The 22,720-nt window shown below is 44.5% G+C and overlaps 1 protein-coding gene across 4 annotated transcripts in view; it reads right to left on the reverse strand.

The window, feature by feature from the left end:
• The window catches only part of PTPRU (protein tyrosine phosphatase receptor type U), a 339,580-nt gene that overhangs the window by 36,400 nt on the left and 280,460 nt on the right, over positions 1 to 22,720 (reverse strand). For all 4 annotated transcript variants that reach the window (XM_029571024.1, XM_029571023.1, XM_029571025.1 and 1 more), the window contains 8 exons: positions 15,997 to 16,187; positions 15,183 to 15,255; positions 11,236 to 11,312; positions 8,316 to 8,352; positions 7,187 to 7,284; positions 5,832 to 5,948; positions 4,872 to 5,026; positions 3,417 to 3,552 (listed from right to left, as the gene is read on the reverse strand). In XM_029571024.1, coding sequence (XP_029426884.1) covers positions 3,417 to 3,552; positions 4,872 to 5,026; positions 5,832 to 5,948; positions 7,187 to 7,284; positions 8,316 to 8,352; positions 11,236 to 11,312; positions 15,183 to 15,255; positions 15,997 to 16,187 — 884 coding nt within the window. The remainder of the gene's footprint in view (positions 1 to 3,416; positions 3,553 to 4,871; positions 5,027 to 5,831; positions 5,949 to 7,186; positions 7,285 to 8,315; positions 8,353 to 11,235; positions 11,313 to 15,182; positions 15,256 to 15,996; positions 16,188 to 22,720) is intronic.

The following is a 22,720-nucleotide window of genomic DNA, read 5'->3' on the forward strand; positions in this document are numbered from 1 at the left end:
GATGGGGGGAGGGGGGAGCACTACTCCTGCTTCCGACCTATGCTAACCCAGCTAATATCCAAAGTATACCAATATTCAGTGTATTTATTCGTCAGAGACTTTCATTCATCATCCCAGGATTTACAAAATTACCACACCACCTAAATTCAATAGCATCTGGAATTCTGCACTTTATCCAAATTCAGTTCCTGCACCACAGCCTTGAAGGAATGCCTGTGTCACCACATCTGGCAACATCCCTTGCCCTTAAATATCTAACCCTTTGTGTCTACACAACCACCAAGGCAACAGCCGAGAGCCCGTGCTTCTCCTCTCCCTCCCTACTTCAGGAGATCAACTGCAAAAGAGAGGGCAAAAATAATATAATGTTGTTCTCTCTAGTAAAACCACCAAGAGATAGGCATTTGAAAGTCTGTTGGTGCCAACAGCCCATGGCGACTGCCTTCCATTTAGTTAATTAACTCATTAGTCATGAGTAATTGTTCAATACGTGAGCCAAGAACACTAACCCCTTCAGCAAAGGCTGTGTACATTAGCACCCACAACCCGCTATCATCTGTCATTAGCTGGGCTCAATTTAATGGATTTTGCTGTGATTTGGTTTATGAAGTGCTCTCATTCTCTCACCCTTTCTTGTAAACTGGTATTTTATTATTACTTCTTAAATGGAGAACTGCAAATCTGTTAAGGAGCACATTAAGACGAATTTCAAGTGAGCCCTACAGCAAAAATAAAAGTAGGTAATCACCCGCCAAGGAAAGTGTGCACCCCCAGATCCCCGGAACAACTGCTTTACACGACAGCCCCCAGTCCGGGGGAATAATACCATGGGATTCACAAAGCTTTGTGGCTTGTGAATACTGTGGCTTTAGAGAATAATTCACCCCAAATTCTAAGAAACCGGTGAATCAGCATGGCATTTTCAGAAATCTGTCCTTGTGACTTCTGGTCGTGGCTGCCTGCTGCCCACAGAGAGAGCTCCCGGTTGCTTCGCGCTGCCAATAAATCTCCACAGTGTGGGCAAAAGAACGGTTGGTGAAACCCGTACTAAGTGATCCGCCAGGAGACGACCTCAAACATTTTTTTGTGATTGAGGTACGAATACAAAACCGCAGCGTGGTCTGAAAGAGAAAGTGGGTTATATTGGTTACGGGTTTCCCAGCACATCTGCATGCATGGAGACATTTTTCAGGAAGTCTAGCTCCTAGTTTCTGTGACCTTCCCTAGGCTCACTAAAGAGTTTTCTAGAAGACTTGAGGAGGGTTCCTGCTCTCCAGGATCAGCGAGTCCTGTTACGTGCAGAGCTGTTGCAATTCGCAAGCATCCTTCCTGCGAGGAGTGTAAAGGGGCCTGGAAAAGTCTGTCCCGTACAGCGAAGAATGTCCCGAGCTGCTTAAGGAGGTTCATGCCCCCCAAAGGGGATGGGTTAGAGTGAGAGGTTATTTAAGACCCTTCCTCGGACGAGGCTTGGGAGTCTGAGTTTGAGCAGATTTCTGAGGCTTCTGCAGTAAAGGATTTAGGGTGAGATTTCTCTGCGTCGTCCAGAGGGATAAAACCCTGTAGGTTAAGGGGAGCTTTTTCTCAGCTGGGGAAGCTCCAGGAAAAAGGATTTTTGACAACATGCTGCCCCGAAGGCCTTAGGGCTGAAAGGTGATTTTTGGAGGTTTACTCTCAAAGAAGGTAATTTGAGAAGTGCTAAATTTCCAACTGCGTTTTACCGGAGTGGACCCTATTACTCACTGGAAGATTTAATTTGCTGAAGATTCTACTTGTGGTTTTGGAAATACCAATAAGCGTTTGATTTTGGAACCAGCGTCAGGTGTGGACTTTGTTCCCGTGGGGTAAGTCTTCCCGACGGGCCTCCCAGACACATTTCTGGTCCCCAGGGGTGATCCCTGGGTGACTGTTCCCGGGGCTGTAGCAAAAGTCCCTGCCCCTGCAGCCACCAAAGGTGACCCCAGCAAAAAGGGGTTAACATTTGCCTTTGCCTCCCTATGGGTTTCGGGGACTACTAAGGCCTATAAAATCTGAACACAGTGTAACCCGAACAGCGTGTCCCGCCCTCGGCAGTGACAACATACCTCATGCATTTCTGGAAATCTGAGGTGCGACTTGAAAGAATTAGTAAGGAATCTCTCACACTGGCACCCTTTCCCCTCCCTCAGTATCCCAAATACTGGCCCAGTTAAGTAACGCCCAAACACTACCGCCGCTAGCCAGCCAACCAACCCACAATGCTTATGATATGGGCCCAGACTCTGGCCCCCAATGAGGAGTTCAAAACTGGTTCCCTCCACCACAACGGCAGAAAACTCTACCACCAATTCACAGATGTGACCTTAGCCATATCTATTGAAGAATATGCAAGAAAGAGAAATTACAGCAAATATCTAATAGAGCATAACAGATGGAAGGTGTCAGGTTTTCAAAGAGCAATTTTCAATAACATGTACTTTTATAAAAAAAACTTTCAAAAAGAAAAATTTGGATAGTTCCTGTTTAAAGATTAAATAAGTCTAAAGTGTGCATATATTTAAAACAATTTTTAAAATATTTTAGACCACCTATACCAAATTCAAGGTGGTTTACAGTTTAAACAATCATAAAATCACACTAACACAAGCTACAAAATAAACACAAAATAAAAAGAATAAGAACTCAAAGATTAAAAAAACATAGTACAACTAAAATCTAAAACTAAAAACAGAAGGTGCTATTTGTGTGGGTAGCAAAGCCAGGGTAAAACAGCACGTGTACATTTGAAAATAGAACATACACGTGCTTTTTTATTTTTTCCCCTCCCCTTCCTTCTCTGGGAATGCCTCATTTTAATCCGGCTATAAGGATGAACCGAGCCAAGGAAGCTGAGCAAGGCAGTTTTTTAGCCAGTCCAGTTTTCCCGAGCATATGGCTTTGAAAAACGCCCTCTAAATGAGCCAGATTCTGGGGTGGGACAGGGTTTAAGACCACAGCTCCCTCTTCTGGCTGTTCTAGCTCCCCCTGGCTAAGGAAGCCTTTATATTAGCACTCCCCACGCATTCCAGAGAGAATGAAAGCAGTTTATAGTGCAAACCTCATGCAATCTTTTGCCTCTTCATAAAACAACCATTAGTGCTTGCCAATTGGCGTGTGATATCACAGCAAACTTTGAATGTTTCATGGCATTCACATCCTAATTCATGCACTAGGAATCATGAATTGTCAACAGAAGGATCAAAAGCACCAATCCTACATGACCACTGACCTTAGAGAACAAACTTATGGTCAACACTGCGGCTGAGGGTGAAGGGAATTTGGAAATGTAATTCTTGGCACAAGTTGGTCTCATTGCATTGAGGAAGATGACTCACCCTCCACATATAATTTAGGCAATACCAATAGTTATTTCAAGAGCATGGTGAAAGATGTTGACTGACCTCGGTTTGGATCATGTTGATTCTTCGTGAGCACAAGGTCTTCACACAGTTGTAAATGTCAACCACACCCTCACATTCGGCCATGTCGAGCATCACATCCAAGACTATGTAACAGCCTGTTCTTCCGGTCCCAGCACTAAGGAGAGAAAAAAAAAAAAAAAGTAAGCCCTGTGCTTAATTTCTCTTCATTACTATTTCAGCTAAGGAGACCAACTATCAAGACACTGCCTAGCGCATGGCTTCATAGCCAAGAAAGCCAGGGGCATGGTCCGTCTTTGGCCAGCAGGCTTCATTTTGTAATGACTTCGCAGGGTGAGGACTTCATGAAATTCGCAGAACGAAGTCAAAACGTTTTGAAAACAAAAAGGGAGAGCAAGCAGAGCCACTGAATTTCCAGGCAGCACACAGTCTGAAAGACTTGCTGCCTGGGGCTCGTCGCACCTATCCTCAAACATGAGGTATTTGTAGGACCGGGGGAGGAGGGGGGGGGGGGCATGCGGGCTGACTGCAGAGTCCTTCCAGCGGGACCCGCTGATGACCATGTGGGACTAGGTCACTGAATGTGGCACTAATTCCAGCCAATCTCCTAGAATAATCACAAGAAAATTAATTCCCAAACAAACAGCATTAGCAAACACCTGTCTTATCTGTCACTGTAGCAACATGTCGTCCTGTCACTGCTCAGTTTGAACCAGTCACGTAAAAAAAAAAAAAGAGCGAGGAGGAATGAGAGCAGAATTCTACCATATCAACTCTTCCTCCAGGGACTGTGTGCGCTGACTGAAAGCTCCCATATTCTAATGGATTTGCATTTCTTGGCCACCCTGTGCTCCCCCCACTCTGTTCCCTTGAAGGCTTCTGTATCTACACACAGATTTCTTGGGCTGATGAATCCCTCCTCATGATTAGTGGTGATTACGGGCTATGGGAACTAATCACACTCGTTGTCACCGGTGAATGAATGCTGATTAGGTAATCGAGAAAAAGAAGGGGGGGAAAAAAAAAAAAAAAGCATGCATCTTCATCAGCTGGTTCTTGCTTATCCAAGCGGAAACATGTCTTTTTTTTTTTTTTTGCCTGTTGCAAAGTTTTTTTTGGCGATTGGTGTCCCCCCAAGAGTGACTTCCAGGATTGAGTCGGAAATGCCTGGCTCTCGAATATCATTACAGATAGCCCAAGGAACCCAAAAAAAAAAAAAAAATCCAGGTACAAATCAGTCAGGGACCCCAACGTACCTCGCCGTTAATTAAACAAAGTCCCAGCTATTTCACAGCACACACGTTACAAGAACACTTAAGCCTACTAAAAAAAAAAAAAAAAGTCCTTGGCGTTTCATGGTACGAATGTCATAGCAACACTGGAATACCAGAAGCACCACAGAGCTTAGAATGGCAGTCCCCGGTGGCCAGGAGCCCTCCTCTGGTAACGTCACAACCTAGGGCGCGCGTCTCTCACCTGCAATGGACCACTACGGGCCCAGCATCCGGGGGAGTTGAGGCTTTCACTCTGCGGATGAAGGCTAGGAGGCCGGTGGCATGGTAAGGCACGCCGTGCTCTGGCCAGGAAGTTAAGTGAAACTGTTTCACCTCGTGCCTGGCTGAATAGCCTCTCTGTAAAATGGAGGGAAGAGGGAGAAAAATTAGCTTGCAGCTAACCCTCTTTGTCCTTGACAATCCCTGCTAATCTATGCTGCTATCTGAGGCTTTGGTGTGCAGTAAAGAAAGGGTGACAGGGTAGGGATTGGGTTATGAAGGGGAGGTTAACAGGTAACAAGGTATAACCAACTGCAATTTGACTTTGGAAATTTTGCACTGTACAATGAAAATATGGTTTCCTTTCAAAGACAGAATCGGTGCATAGGTAATTAAATCACAATGAAATTAGCCTTTATCTGGCTTTTAAATATTTACAAACCCTTCCTCCCAGCAAAAATGTAAGTTTATTAAATCAAAAACAACCTCCCTCTTATTTCAGTGTCTGAGCCAGCAAGAATATACAGTCTTGGTTTATAGCATTATACTGTGCAGTGAGTGACAAGAAAGGAAACCCGAGCACACGCTATTTAGCACTCAGGCAGACATAGCATTGCAGACACTATACTTTTTTGTGTTAGTATTCATGCTAATTATACATCGTATGGACTCTATATTTTAGCAGGCATGTTAGAAATAAAGTTAGGTGCTCCTCCCGTTAGGTGCTATTTTAACTTGCAAACTAACATTCATAATCACTTGCATGCTAAAAAAAAAACAAAAAAAAACCCCGAACACAAAACCCGTTTTAGTGTGCATTTTCTTGCATAGGCCCCCATGTCCTTACGTGAGCCATAAAGCCCTGTAAGTAATGTTTCCAGGGAATGTAACCATGCCACTTTTTGGGAGGCAATTCCTAGCGAAAGAGGCCTTGTCCTCATACCCTCTCGAGCGTTAAAGTCCTCACTGTGTACTCGGCCAAATTCTCCGTTTTCACCAGCGTGATCTTGATGTCACCATAAAGCTCCGAGTCCTCGGGCCAGTACTTGCAACACTTAACCTAGCAGCACAGACAGTAAAATCATGTCAACGAGCCTCCGTCATGCACTGAACCAGCTCTACAAGTACCGCCTCCGACTTTCAAAGGCTCTACCTGGGCTTCTCCCTCTCCACTCAACCACATTTAACCGCAAGCAAATAAAGGACTGGAAATTAGAGAACATGGTAGTCAATACACTAAAATTCCTGCAAGGGCACAGGGGCTGATAATTCTGAATGAGACCATTTTTAATGTATTTTGTTTACTTTGAATTACAGATCATTAATGATGTCACACCTGTTCCCTGCAGACAATGGATAATGTTATTCCTTAGATCATTAATGACATCACATCCATAGCAATGCAGGCAATGGATGATGTCATTCCTTAGATCATTAATGACATCACATCCATAGCAATGCAGGCAATGGACGATGTCATTCCTTAGATCATTAATGACATCATACCCGCACACTGCAGGTAATGGATGATGATATTCCTTAGATCATTAATGACATCATACCCACACACTGCAGGTAATGGATGATGGTATTCCTTAGATCATTAATGACATCATACCCGCACACTGCAGGTAATGGATGATGATATTCCTTAGATCATTAATGACATCATACCCGCACACTGCAGGTAATGGACGATGTCATTCCTTAGATCAATAATGACATCATACCCGCACACTGCAGGTAATGGATGATGATATTCCTTAGATCATTAATGACATCACATCCATAGCAATGCAGGCAATGGACAATGTCATTCCTTAGATCATTAATGACATCATACCCATGCACTGCACCCAGTGGACAATATCATTCCTTTTTCATTATAAGCTGTTGATGATGTTATGTATATAAAATGAAGATCAAGAGAATTCTCCCCCAAATTAGAGTATTTGTGATATGTACCCTACTTCTCATCTATTCACTTGCAATCTACCCCCTATCTGTACACCATGTCTGTATGTATCCATTACTTATGTTCTTAATGCTTTGTCACTATGTAATCTGCCTTGGGCTTACCTTTAGGAATAGACAGAATATCAAATGCTTATAAACAAAGATCATTCATGAAATACAAGGTCACTAATCAGTAATGGGTACTCTTCTAATCAAAGCCTGGCACTCTCACAAAGCAGTCTCTCTTTCTATGAAGGCACGGTATCCTTCCCACATCTGTACGCCCAGGAGCGAGCGCACTATGCTGATTTCAGGCAGCACTGGCCTCCACCACGTACTTACCCTTCCCACCTCTACCAGTTTGGTTATCATGACTATACTGGAGCAATGTTCCTGCCACACCATCCTCCAGAAATCATACACAGTCTCCTGCTTGGGACCTGCAACATGAAGAAGATGGAGACTGCTTCAAATGCTTCCCTTTTGGAAACAGGTCTGCTTTTGTAATGAAACCTCAGTTTCCCACAACACACACACCCCCACAATCACCTTACCCCACACCTTTCTTTGGCCAGTGAAAACCTCCTAGTAAGATGTCTCCTCTTCTCTTCCTTTGCCCTCCTCAAGCTGTCTCCCCTACCGTCAAACTCATCTCACCAGTGTTAAAAGATAAAGTTCACCATGAAAGAGCAGGTTATTAATTCAGACAAGTTCCCATCCTTAACATGCTGCTCTAGAAGCTTACTGTACCCTAGATCAGCTCTTTTAAAACTGCACTTCGGGGATAATTATGGGAGAGGTCCAAATAGACCAGTGCAGCAGGCGGGGAAGCTACCCAGTCAAGTTTATCTGCCTAGTGCTCAATATTGGCTACCCAGATACATTTAGGCCATGCCCCAGGCCTCCTGTCTTCTTATCCTGCTAAATTTTACTCGGGTCCAAGGTCACCTGGATAAAGTTTGCAAACCCTTTTCAGTATTTACCTTTGAAATTCTAATGTTAAAAACCCCAAATTTGTGGCCTAATGTTGCATTATTTGTTAGACTGAAAAGAGGCTAGAGGTGCAATACAGAGAAAAACCCAAAATAAAAAGAACCTACTGCTCTGTTTATAGCTGAAGGTGTGCATTCGTTTTCTGTTTTTGTTTTGGGATCTTTGTTTCATTTTGCTTTTGAGGCATGCTAATCTGTCACTAGCACACATTCAAAAGGTTTAACACTGACTAAAACCATTTAGTGCGCACTAAAAACGACAAACCACATTAAATGACATTTTGTTGCTTTTCGTCTCATTTTGAACAGAAGCAGGACACAATGAAACAAATGAACATTTTTATTGTCCCATCATTTAAAAATGAGCAGATCTCTACCTATAGCTGGTTCACTTGCACAGCAAATAAATAAATAAACACGCTGATCCTTCTGAGCTGCTCCCATCTCTCCCACAGTAACGTAGAAAGGGCCATGCTTACCTAGAGTGGCAATGAAGTGGTTTGACCTGTGATAACCCTGAAAAAGACAACAAGCAGAGTCTGAGCCATTGACACTTTTGCCGGTCTCCCTAACTCCTGGAGGAGGCCATGCAGTGGCTCGTGGCAGAAAGATAAGGGGGCCAGGTACTTACTTCTCGATTTATTCGGATCTTTTAAGGATTCCCAAGTCAGGTGCGGTTTGAAAAGTAAAAGGGTTGAAAAAAGAAAGAGACAAGAGCAGAGATGGGCAGGTTAGTGAAAAGGAAATAAGTCAGAAATTGCTAGTAAAGAAAGCAGATAGTAACAGGAAGCGATTAAGGGCATTTTGTCCGAGGGGAGCGCAAGGCAGCAGAAGCAGGTCATTGACATTTGGTCAGCTTGGCTGCATTTTAGTAAATCCATTTTTTTTTTTTTTTTTAGGATTATCCCTCCCATATAGCAACCTTCTACACTGGGGAAGATGAAGATGAAATGAGCATTGTGATCTTTAAGAAGTAGGTGCCATGAGCATTACAAACCCAAAGGGGGCCAGGGCTAGCAGAGGGTACCATAGTGGCCACCACAAGGAATGATGGGATGGTGGCTTGCACCAGCCAGAGGACAGATTTGCAAATTTTATTAAATACATGCATTGGGGCTGCCTTTTCATTGGACACCGCTCCCCCCCATCTTTATCTTTTATTTGGATTTATTAAATTGCCCATATCCTAGGCGATGTACATAAGCACAATCACATTGTTTACTTAAATCAGTAGTCATAGTTAAAGATGGTACAAAGACAAAATAAGGCAAGAAACCATCTGCAGACTTAATAAAAGGCTTGTCCGAACAGCCATGCTTTTAGTAGGGGCTTAAAGGACTTTGTACTGCCTGCCATCCATAAAGCTTCCGAAAATGAGCTCCAGATCACTGGGGCGGCTACCGAGAAGGCACACTCTCTGGTGGCAATTGGCCTGGCATGAAGTGGCGAGGGCACGAGGAGCCCTTGCTGTGCCGAACGAAACCGTCGGGTTATAGCCGTAATAGGACATCGGAAGAGATCAGGTTGAACGTGATGGTTGCTATCTTATATTTAATTCGTTCCGCAGCCTAGAGCCAACGTAACTCAAACAGCACTGGCGTGATGTGCGCCCTTCTATTTGGGCTGGTAAATCAGTCGCTCCGCGGCATTCAACAAAGCTGGAGAGATCCCAACTAACTACAATTTGAGATAAGTCATATGAGTTAGTGAAGTGAGCAAAGCAGCAACAGAACATTGCCTACTTCGGAAATATAATTCTGATCATGACGACAGAGGAGCTTGGCAGGAGAAGCAGGGAAAGTGCAGTACAAGGGTGACAGGCTGTCACGGGAGGAGGAGGAGGAGGAGGAGATGCAGCTCAGGCCAGGTGTGTAATGGGGTCAGCCAGTGAGGCAACTGAGGCTTGGGATCAAAATCAGGCACAAGACCCAGAAAAGAGGCGAAGCAGTATATCAATCTGACTACAAGATGTGAGAGAGAGTGCGATTTTGTAAGAGAAGAAAAAACTGCAGTAAACTCTTCAAACTTTAAGACTAATTTTTCGCTACAAATGTTTAACACTAGATGCTGCTCTACAAATAGATGAAATACCGATGAATCATAACTGCGATCTTAGAGATGTCTCAAGAAATCATAATAGACTCTCGAGCTACACTCTTGGTAACATTTACTTTTACTACAGAGAGAGATGCGGTGTTAAGGATGGCATTCCGAAACCAAGCTCAGGAAATGAGTATTTCCAGATATAACGAAAGCCACCCAAGAAAGAAGAAAAAAATTCTTAACAATGAGGAATGGGCAACATCAAGAGGGGCTAGAATCCATCTACGGTTCCCATCAAAATGTACAATTATATATCAGAACTCAAAATATGTCTTTACAGAACTGGATCAATTGCGCTTCTATCCGGACTCCCATTCCTAATATGACTCTGTTGGGGTTTAATAAGTAATAGTATGGGCAAAATACTGTGTAGAATTTATTGAAAATTTCCTTTGAGTCTGCTCTTTGAAGATTATTGGACTCCCAATATTCTTATAATTTATGTCAGGTTACTTGCTTGTGTTTTTCAAAGTTTCTTTATATTTGTATTTCTTCTGACATATTATGTAATGAGCCTGAAATATTTCAGAACAGTTCTACTGTATATTTGGAAATTTAATAAAAATAAAATAATTTAAAAAAAAGAAACACTAGATGCTGCTATTCTTTATCTATAAATCAGAAGATAACACATGGGTTTTTCAGATCCAAAGGCAGCTTAAATCCTGCTGCTGCAAAATCCTGCAGAACGAGGGGACAAAACCTCCATTACTGAACAATCAATCAGAAGGAACCTTACCAAGAGCCTGGGCAGCTGAAGTGTTTCAGAGGAAGACAGATGTAAAGCCAATTACTCCTATCCACGGACTGGAGAACCGACGTCAACATAGCAGGGATGAAGAGAGGAGGCGGGAGAAGCAAAAAGCAGAACACAGATACACAGAGAACTAGTGGGCACTGACTGACAGAGGCTAAATACCAGCCCCTATGTAACGCACTGGGACAAAAACGGAAGGAGGTGTAGGAGTAAGACCAAAAGGAAAGACAACAGAAGCGAGAACCGGGCAGACTGACGTCTGGAGGTATCCATGTCACCCGCCGTTTGCATATGAAGCAAGAAGATATTTTTTTGTTTTTAATTGACCTGTCGTAACCATTTTTCTTTTTCCTAACTCACAGAGCCCTCTCTACCGTGCATAGTTATTGAACGAGCTAGGTGCCCTTGTCAGAAATGCCAGCAAGTCCTATGCTTTCTCTCTTACGCATTTTAATTTTTCAGCATTGTATGCTCAGTATTCAGTGATTTAAAAGTCATGGTGCAGACGGGACAGGGGTGGGAGGGTAGGTGACACTCACATCAATGTAGTTGGCGTTGATGTAATCAGCATTGGGGTCCCCTTGCAGCGGGTGCAGTTTGACTCTATGGCGATCATCTGGAAGTACAAACCACACAAATAAGTCTCGGTACACTAACCCAAGGCGGCAAACGAGATTTTAGCAAGAAGGAACCAGAGTGAAGACCACCATCTTTACATTGCTCTGGCTGCAGACTCTCACGCTTGCTCGCTATTTTTCATCTTTAAATCAAAAGGTAACAGGTTTCTAGCGAGAGATATTACAGAATATCCCATATGATGGTTGGGGTTGAGAAGACTTTTCAGATTATTTGTGCAGATGAACTGATTTAGCCATGGAAAAACAGCCTTGCTTTGAACTACCCTCTGCCCAGTTAAACGTGCAGGCGGGCTTCCATGGCAGGAGCACGTTTAGCCAGGCTGCGAGAAGGCATTCCCAGAGTCCTTTTTAAGTCAGGGGGAGTGAAGTCAGTACACGTGCATGACATCTTCGCAAGCACATGCGCTATTTTACCCCTGTCTGCGCCTACTGATTCATGCAGTCAGCCAAGTACGCGGACACTTAACACGCGTGTGTTCCAACTATACATGTGTTTTGAAAGAGAAAGTACACATGCATACTTTTGTCTTTGAAAATTAACAAAGGATGCACGCTGAAAGCACCCATGTACTTTACAAGCACAGGTCATATTTAAAAACTGCCCTCAAAATGAATGATATATCCAGCCCTAGAATTATCTCCCGCCCCATTGCCAGACCATGAAATGCTGCATGATAGAGAAGAAACTTTTTTTCTATAGCCGGTCGCTGTAATATTGCCTCAGGGAGACCATTTTCCCAAGAGACAGATGCTATGTTACGTAGTAGGGATGTGCATTCCTTTACTCCAAATCGGCATAGCCCTAACTTTCTAGAACACAGGTAAAACGGGTAGTACGCATGTACCTCATTATTAAAAATACCTGCATACTAATCCGTTTTTCTGCGAGTACTATAAAATCAGAGAGGTACATGCCTACCGCCGATTTGGGGGAAACAAATGCGCATGCCTATTACATAGTGTGTGTGAGGGGGGGTGAGATGATCATTTTCCCCAGAACTGGCCTCTACAAGGATCCTTCACCAGAAATTCTCAAGAACTGGGACATCAAAAGCCAAGGAATAAGCATGCACAGTATATCTGCATCGAGCTAAACCCCTGCAAACTCTGGAATACAAATCTAGCACCTTTTTCATCCTGAGTGTGAGATAAATACATTTAATTTGTCTCCTGGAGTGTATTTTGCATGTTGATGTGTCTCGTTACTGGTTCGTGTCTCTACAAGCAAATAAGAGATGAGTTTCACACATGTCAAATGAAATCAATGCAAGTGATCACTTAACTAGTCAATAACTCATTTTAGAAGATCACTTGACATTTTACAGTGCTGGTCAATGAAAATTCAGAGTGTCCTAGGGCTGAATTAGAATGCATTAGCCCTGTCCCGTCTTCCTAACTCTCTCCCCCCCCTCCCCCCAAGCTAATAAACAAACCGCCCCGGCACACATTAGAACTGGCTATTAATGCAATGTGTCTTCCAGTTCAGGCTCTTGTTTTGGACAGATTTAATGCCGAGGGGAGCTGTCCAGTCTCCATCTACTAAAGGGAGCTCAGCATTATTACTGATTTCTGAATAAAATAATAAAAGATTAAATATGGCCAAATTAGCCTTGTACTGTGTCCCTAAATCACTTTCACTCATCTATTCAACAAGGCTTAGTCCATTAGTTATTAAGCAAACTGCAAGCCTTCGAGTGGAGCCAGCATAAAGCTGTCAGCCAGGGGATTTAGGGGTTTCTCTCAGACACCTTGCTCTTGATCTGGTTTGCACTCTGTTAAAATGAGATCTTTGGGTTTCTCTGTGTGGGGCTGCTCTGTGATCTTCTGCTAGTGGCAGCTACGTTTATTGGTTAAAGCACTTTTCTTCATACAAGTCCCATAGTAGGCTTTAGCTCTGCACCACCCAAGGTTGATCCTATCCTTTACATTACTTGCAAAAAAGATTTGCACATCGTATTATGGATGCACATTCAGTTTTGCAAAAATCACTTATTATAATTCAGAAACTAGGGCTGTGTTTATATTTTAGGATGTTTAGATTTATCAGTAGGGCTGCCACCTGCCCCAGAGCAATCCCAACAAGTTGGTCCAGTGCTGGTTGAACCTGCATGGTCCCTATGTATAGACTTGTAATTAAATAATGGTACGATCCAGGGCACCCCTGAAGTGAGAGCCAGCATGGTTGGGTCTAGGGTATAACTGGGCAGCCTGCGAAAAAGATCCAGAGTCTCCTCAGAGAGAGGAGGAGAGACAGGAAAGGAGAACAAGTTGGCATGGAGATGACCGGGGGAACGAGACATGAGTTCCAGATAAAGCAGCTCAGGCTACTGCGAGTAGGGGAGAGCTCTTCCCAGGATTTAGTTACTCGGTAAAGGGCCCGGATATTGAAACAAATCCCAGGTGAGACAAAGCAACCATAAACTTTATATCGGGGCCAAATGCTAAGTGATCTGCTGCTCGCAGTGTTCTGGATGGGAACAGTGCCCCTTGTAGGGGTTTGGCCAGTGGGAGAAAGCATCCTTCCGCAAGTCCTGGAGGACGACTCTGTGTCAATCTTGTAAAATAGTTACCAGCGTTACCATGTGGAAGGGAGCATGAAAAGTCCAAACAAAAGCAGCTGAATGGTTGTCTCTTGACAAAGTGTCCAAGATTCTGGAGACCATCTTCCCTAAGGTCTTCTTTGCCTGCATGGTTATGTAGCCGATTATCACCGGATAAATTGCTACTTAGCTGGGTAAGTCTTATCCGTCTACGTTTAGACCTGCTATTGAGCAAGTCTTAACTAAGGGCCTCATTTACTAAGCATCTTTCCCCATAGACAGAGCATGGAGAAAAAAAGCCTTAGAAACTCAGGCCCTTAGACTGATAACTTATCTTGCTAAGTCTGAATATCACTACTTATCCAGATAAGTTATCCAGCTAAGAGGTGCCGCCTCATTAAACCCATTGCCCGCCCACCATTTATCCAGCTAAAATCTTAGATAAATGCCTGATCTGTCTAAGCAGCAGCCTGAGCATAGCTGAATATTCTGCTTCTGCTACTTATCCGGCTAAGTAGCTTTTCAGTATCAATCTGAACAAGTCTCTGCCCCAAACAGCTTACAATTTAAGTCAGTGTTTCTCAAGCCAGTCCTGCAGTACCTCCTAGCCAGTCTGGTTTTCAGGATATCCACAATGAACATGCATGAGATTGTTTCTCAAAGTTGCATGAATATCTGACTGGCTTAATAATTCTCTAGTGGGGAGAATGGGCTGATGCATAGGTCTCAAAAGTTAATGCCACCTGAGCATCTCATTTTAATCCAGCTAAAAAGCATGTGTGTTTTTAGCTACTACCTAGGGTGCAATTTTCTCCCAAAGAATCTAGCCAGGTATTAGCAAAGTTACCCAGCCAGATCCCTTACCCTCCCAATCTATTGCACTGCCGGTCGATCTCTGGCTTTTCCTTCAGAGCTAGCTCAGAAATGCACCAACCATGGCCTCTATTGTTTTGCTCTGTCTGTGATCTGAAATTAAGGGGTCAAACAGTCTACAAGAGTACAGGGACAATGCTCCGACAGGCTTCATCTCTGCCACCTTCCTACATGACAAAGCTAGAGTTATTTTGCTTAGGTTATTTTTTTTCCCCCTCATACTGCAAAGACAACACTCAGGCAAGCCTGAAGGGTCCCATGCTCTTTCCTGCACTGAAATGCTCCCATGCATCAGATTCTGTGAACCTCTATGTTTTGCGGACAGATGGAAAATAAGTCACAGCAGCTCTTTATTTGATCATGCAACTTTTGCCATTTTATAATAGCGTCAGCTCAGTTTCTCTGCACCCACGCTGTCTGCCTCCAGTCACTTACAGTTCTGTAAATGTTCTGGTCTCCCTTTGGTCTTCTCCTTCTTCTTGGAGACATCCCATCCTTCAAAGAAACTCTACAACATGAAAGAAAGACCATCAACGTGTGACCATGACGACCTAACAGCATTGAACCACCCTCTTCTGGGCTCCAGGTCAGGAAAGGGATCACATGGGAATATCTGAAAACTATTTAAGAGGGAAATTTAGTACGGGATGGAGAAGTCAATCTTCCACTGAAGAGCACCGGAATGACGAAACATTAAGGGGGGGGGGGGGGGGGGGGGTCAGCAGAGCATACGAGATCCCTACTGGGGACAAAGCCTGAACTGAGATAATCCTTGTGTGCAGAAAGAGAAACTGAGACTGGACCTAGCACTTTACAATGTGCAGGCAACAGGACTTTGTGCTTCTGCCTCATGCCGCTGCCTCTAGCAAAATACCGCATGGTACAGCATCTTAAGCGGTCATAGCTGATTAACTGGATGCACAGCATCTCTGCAAGCAGCAGGGTGCCGACATAAGTGATTACTCCAGCAACGGATCCTGAATTGGGATCAGAACACGTTAGCATTTATTACACACCAGAGTATATCAATCATTAGACAAGGCTGGGTGTTTGCTTCTTTTTGTTAAAAGATTTCAGGATGGAGGCGAGTCGCTGGCACCTTCTCTTAAAACAACTTATGTTGGGAGGTGGCAGGGACCAGTGGAGAAATCTTCAACTAATATTGTGATAAATTTGGCCTGTGCGCCTTTTGATACGCCTTGCAGCTTTGCACGAGGAAATCCCGTGGGTTAGCCCCCGCCGTCCTCACCTCGTACTCCTGCTTGAAGCCGTAGCCTTCTGCCGTCTTCATCTGGTTGATGTGCTGCAAGAGGTCGGCCACCCGCACCGCAGGGTGCAGCTGCCCCGTATGATAGGGAGACCCCTTACGACCGCACTGACGGCGGGGAGACCCCCCCAGCAAGCTGCTCGATTCATTGACCATGCTGCTGCGTTGGTCTCCTGAGGAAAGATGGGACACAGGTCAGCAAAGGTAAAAAAATAAAATAAAATAATCCAATTAACATTCCCCAATCGGCATTACAGATTCTGATAAGCACGTGAGGACCGTGGATGCTCAGTCTGGAGCATGCAGGGATGGAGGGGTGTAGAATTAGCAGAATTCATATTACTTCATGGAGATTTTGGGGGACTTGTCTTTAAATACAGCTCTCCATTCCAGCTTGCAAGAAGGGTCATAAACTAATTATGACAAATAACTATGGGAACCCTGCCCCGAGTGCTGAGCTGCGTTAGGCAGCAGACTGGATTTCACTATTTGGGCTTCTGGCAACCAAAACACCACTACTACTGTTCAGAAGATGAAATATAAATCCCTCCTCCCTCTCACACATAGGCAATCAGATAACTAGTGACAATTAAAAGACTGAGCATTTATGCGGCTTTGTAACGCCAGCTTGCCAGGTGGCCCTGGTTCATCAGAGACAGGTGGCAGTGACTTCTGCAAACTGACAAAACACATTATGGGCTTTCAGACTGTTACCCTTTTCCCACCTCACACTTCACCCTGAAGATGCCTAACCATCCTGCATTTCGAGGGTTAGGCCCACATTTTATACACAAGAATGTCATAGATAACAGTAGAGAGAAACCAGCGGGCCCATCCAGAATGCTCATCTATTCCTGTCTAACTGCTAAGGATATATCCCAGCTGCCAAGTCATAGAAGCTTGAACGATTGTAGGATATCAAAGTCAGCTTTTGTTGTCTTCCTCTTGGGATCTCTACCATCCTGAGTAGATACACGGTCCCAGATTTAATCCAACACCCCTCCATTGTCCTACCACCAGGCCTTAATTAAAAATAAATCCCTTTTATTGGCTACATCTTCCAAAAATACCTAATTTACCCAATGAATCTGAAGATGGATACCCCAAATGTCATAAAGTATTCCTTATATGGAAGCTGCCCAGTTTACGACGAGTTTTACTTATTCTCACGGAGTACCATAACCACCTTCAAGGTACCCTTACCCATTTTACACAATATTCCAAAGGCTTCCTGACATCGCTGCTCCTTATTTCTTTAATGGAAGACCAGCTGTGTTAGGGGCGCAGAGCCTTTCATAAGAACATAAGTAGTGCCCTGCTGGGTCAGACCAAAGGTCCATCGAGCACAGTACCTGGAAAATCCAAAAGAGTAGATCCATTCTTTGTCACTCACTCCCTGGGATAATCGGTGGCTTTCTGCAAGTCTACCAGGCTAATGATTGTCTATGGACTTTTCCTCTAGGTACTTGCTCAAAACCCCTTTTAAACCCCACTAGACTAGATCCTCTGGCAACAAATTCCACAGCTTGTGCATTGTACAAAAAAAATATTTTCTCCAATTTATTTTAAATCTGCTGCTTGCTGGATTCATGGAGAGTCCCGTAGCCTTTAATACCATTTCATCTTTAGGCTGCAAATTCCAGTGCAAACCCTCTCTTGTGACACCAGTCTTGTTTGCATGAAATGAGCTGGTCGTCTCGAGTTCAGTTTCCAGTGGACAGGCGCCCATATCACATCGCTAAAATACACCATCGTAGCCGATATTAATTCTGGTTGATTGTAATTTGTACACCGCTTTGGGCCATTCCTTTTGAACTGGGAAAGCAGAATATCAAAATATTAAAAAATTAATTTGCACCCCGATCGTCAGAGTCAGAAGAGCAGTCAAAGACCGAGTGGGTACGGAGATTAAACTCCCCTCTCACACTTAAAGGGGGACCTGAAGAAGAAGATAGTGGAGAGATGTTGGCGGATCAGTATGGGGAAGGCTTGCACTAGTGTTGCCCATGCTAAAGGAAATTTTCTGATTTTCAGGGTTGTTAGATGATCTTAAGCAGCAGAATGAGCAACCATGACCACAATGTCACACATAGGCAGCGTGAAGTTCTCACTTTTACACTTTGCTTTTTGTCACCACAGGGACGCATTTAGTAGCGAAGCTACAGCTTGAAGGCAGCTTTTGTCTTAGAGAAGAGCCAGACAGAAATGACTAAAGAACCACCACCAAATAACCAACTGGTGCTGGACCGGCCAGCACCTGCCTCCTCCACCCAGCTTGTGACCAACAAAGACCTAATGACAGGAAAGCCAGAGATCAACTCAAGTCTCTGCAGAAGGAAGCAAACTGGGCAGGACCTTGGCAGAGGCAGGTGGGAGATTAACACTGTCACCTGGGGACACCCTTACAAGCAGCAGGATTAAACCTCCAGTTAAAAATAAACAAAAGCAGCAGCTCCGGTAGCCTCTTCTTTCCAGCAGTTACATCTTTTCCTCCTGTTGAGGTCTTCTGGTTCTTTGCTTGTGCAGTTAAAAATTAGTCCCTCAGTAGTAATTCCATAAAATGAATGGCAGGCCTCAGAATTCAACAGGCCCCAGTGGGTCGAATGAATGGTTTGAAGCTCAGATGTTTCTTGGGAGGTTAATAGTATGGTAAAAAGTCCTGCAAGATCTCGTGACCTCAGAAAAGTCACCCCTCTAAGCTTTGAGGGCCATTTCAGAGCAATTTACCTCTGTACATTGACCATCTGAAAATGTCCCTCCCTCATTACGGCTAAAAGTACCTGGAGACTGTCCCAAAACCCCCAGCTTGGGAAACTGCCTCTCCCCACCCCCCATGGGCTGCTCTTTCCGATTTTGTTTTGTACTTTTCTCACCCACACTGCAAAGAAAGATTTTCCCTACACCTGTCACCCATTTTTAAAGGGCGCACTGCCACAGACTGTGCCACACACATGGGCACCGCAGAGAACCTGGGTTCCGTGCCCAGTCCCCAGGCCGTGGATGCTGCTTTCATAGCACCCCACCAGGGGAAGACGTCTTGGCCAGCACACAATGGCAACGCTTAGTGATCAGACTTGGGGGATCATGCTGGCCATGTTCCATGACAGTGAGCTGTATTTTTAGCCTCCCCGCCCCCGTCTGCAACAGCTGGGCTGGGTGGACGAATATAACAGAAGAAAATTCCCAGGTAGTTATATGTGAAGGCTCAGGCACCATAGCCTAATACAGGCTATTCCCAATTCAACTGAGAGTCTAAACAATCAGGAGGAAAATGCAAGCCCCACCCTACACCCTTCCCCAGTCATAAATTGTATCGCAGGCTGATAAGACTGGAATGTGCATTATGTCATCTATTACACTGAAAATATTGTTGTCAGGACCCCACGATATCATATGTTAACATAACTAACATCTATATTCTATATCTGTTATACATGAGAAATGTATACAGAACTAAAGATTTGGAAAGAGTGAAAATACACCTATGACCCAATACAATATGGGTAGCATTAGACAATTAAAACCACTCACACTCAAAAATCATAATACATGCGAACAGAGATCAACTAACTAGCCCATTCTTTTTAAACACCAACTTTATAGAGATTTACAGAAATTACACATTATAATCAAGACCTAGAAATATGTGACCTCTGTCCTTCAATATATTATACTTCTATAATAATTCACACTGTACACAATTTTATCTCATACGCGCATAATTGCGCGCACATTACAACACAGCCTGAATGCAAGCACGAGCAGCTTTAAGTGGACGCGCGCCTATGCGTGCAAATACCGTTTCTAACGCATAAGTGGGGGGATTTTAATAGACACGTGTGCTGCCGTTACCAGTTTTCCCGGTTCACCGGATAAGGGATAGGACTTCCAAACTCCCTTCATTCTGGTTAACCCCGACCCTTAAAACCCCGCCAATATATCCATTTATCTTTAATTTATTGCTTACGCATCCTCCATACAAGTAAAGTTAGGCGGCAGGGGATCCCGACACGCACCTGTGGGTCTAAGTATTTATGCGCCAATTTGAAGTTGAAAGCCAGGAGCACCTATGCCCTCCCAGACCCTACCCCTTGTTTGGACACTTAATTCGTGCACACAGCGGGAGACATGCGCGTACTTGGGCAGTTTTTAACGTCTACTCGGCACGCGCCGGCCCGACATATCCGTGTTATCTCCTAGTTTTGGCCCGCGTCTGGCTTTTAAAATTCACCTTTCAGTGAATCAGGCAGTAAGGCAGCCAAGTGAATTTCATCAAAGCTAAAAGTAGGGATGGTAAGGAAATAGACATACAGCAAGTGGTAGGAAAAACACATCTGAGTTTGCCCTCTAGGCTTCCAGGGTTACTTGCAAAACAATGGATGTAACCAGATTACTTGGGAATGTGCAAGGAAAAGATGAGATAAAGCTTCCTTGGGAAGTTAGAGAAACAGATGGCATTAGCATATGGTTTAAGCAGGACCTGGCAGGAATTATTTTACAGTGCATTCAGCAGGATCTCAGTCTATCCTACTGCAAAACGTTAACCCTTCCCTGCCACCTAGCCTAATGTCCCATTCTCCCCCTTCTCACTGTGGCCTTGCCACAAAAATCAGTGGGGCAAGGTTTGCAGCAGAAGTCACAAATCCAAAGGAATCTGACCTTTAAGGTCCACCTTCTGCTGCGTCTCCGGCAGTGTCACTGCTACTGGTGCAGGTGAAGGTTTAAAAAAAACAAAAAAAACAACCAGGAAGACTTCCACAGCCAATGAAAATTGTCTTCATGATAAAGTTTTCCCTGAATGGGAAGTTGAGCTATAAGCTGTTCATTCAACCCCATGATCTTTGGATCCTCTAGGAGCTCATCCAACTGCCCCTTCCACGTCTCCCAAGATGACGGCAGGACAACCTGTCCCGAGGCGAACCACTCATGTAAACGGCACTCCTTCCTTCCCCCTCAGGGATGGTGAAACCTACAGTTTCAGTGCCAATAGTTCCCCTATGAAACTGACCTCCTCTCTGTCCTGTTATGCTGCCAGTCATCAGTTAGGGTTGGGGTTTTTGGTTTTTTTTTTTTACTTAGGGGCAACAAACGGATGTTGAGCATAGTTCCCTCTAAGCTGAGCGTGTGAGCGATTGCTCATACATTTTGGAGCATTGCTCACATAAATTTTTCTGTGTGCTATATACAGAAATGCAACGCTAATACCGACACTCAAAAAAAGCCAAAAAAACGTGCACACCCCTAGTCATTCCTGGGAGGGAGCACCGATGCTGAGGTGGAGTAAAAAGGCCTCTTTGGAGGGATATCTAATTTAAATACGATGGCTCTCTCTGGTCTGCAAGGCTAGCATACTGCTAATGAGCCCTTTCCTTTTAGGTACCTGGAGCCTGCTTTCACACTTACTGTGTGTGTTTGAATTCAACAGAGAATGCCCTATCCCCGATTTTTTTTTTAATGCCATTAGTACCAAGGCAACCTCTGACTCCTTGCTTTCCGCTCTGCCGTGCTGAGGAGCATGCGTTGATAGGAACACCCACAGCTGCCCTAATGATTGGCCAGGAGGGATATTTTCCAGAGAAGAAAAGAATTCACCTGACCTGCTTCAGCCTACCCCCTCCCCACCTGCTACCCACCTCATCCCTCCTTTCTATTCCTGGGCCCACCACAGTGTCAGCTCGTGTGCAAGTAGCATCAGCTACCAAAATTAGCTTCAGACAACTGCAGAGCCCATCTGCTGTCCCCCACCACAGTCACTGGAAGCCTTGCTCCTGTGCTGCTCCCTCTGACGCAGGGAGGGGGGAGGGGAGAGCGGCAGCTGGATCACCCAGAAGCAACCGCCTTGGTCGCTCCAACATATAATCCCAGGTTAAGGAGGTAGTGGGAAGGGGGAAGGCAGAGACACCTAGCAGCTGCCACTGGCCCATCAACCCTGGCTTTCAGTTCCTGACCCTTCCGTCCCAGGTAGCTCACACCATCCCTCTGCCATCTCCTTTTGGAGACACTTGATATTCCTAAACCAATCCTTATCTTTCTCTTTGCTTCCAGTTCAAGCCCCTCTCTCTCTCTCTCTCTATTCATGGCACCTTCCCCCTGCACCCATTTCCCACCTTGATCGTTTTAATGTTTACATTACACCTCTTTCCACTGCAGATGGTAGACACTCTGGTCTGAAATTATTCTCCCTTCCTGAGGCTTTGAGCCTGCTTCTCCCCTTCGAGGCTATTGGTTCCCCCAAACTCAGAATCTTGCTCCTGACACTGTTCTTCAAAGCCCTGTAACTCTACTCTTCTGCCCTGTGTCTGAACACCTCTTTTCCTTGCCCACCTATGCACTCTGTCAGGCCTTACTCGTAGCCTCTTTATTTCCTCTACCTACTCTCTCCTCCACCTTTACTCCCAATATTGAACCGTGCTACACGTCTACAATTCAGCATTCTCTGTCAAGCCCAGCTCCGTTTTCAAATCATCTCTCATCCCAGTTCTCTTCTCTGTCATCCAGTGATGGCATCTGGAAGACCCTTGTGTCTAACAACAGAGGAGGGGGATCATCACAGCCATGGCAAAACACCACTGCCTGCATTTAGGATTCAAGATGCATGCATACAAAATTTTAAATGTCTGTGGCCCCCTACCAAGTAGTGTTGCCATGAAAGCAGGGTTATACAGGGAGGAAAACAGAAGCAGGGTAAAACATCTCCTGATGGCTG

Source organism: Rhinatrema bivittatum, chromosome 11, assembly GCF_901001135.1.
Source record: "Rhinatrema bivittatum chromosome 11, aRhiBiv1.1, whole genome shotgun sequence".
NCBI classification, from domain to species: Eukaryota; Metazoa; Chordata; class Amphibia; order Gymnophiona; family Rhinatrematidae; genus Rhinatrema; species Rhinatrema bivittatum.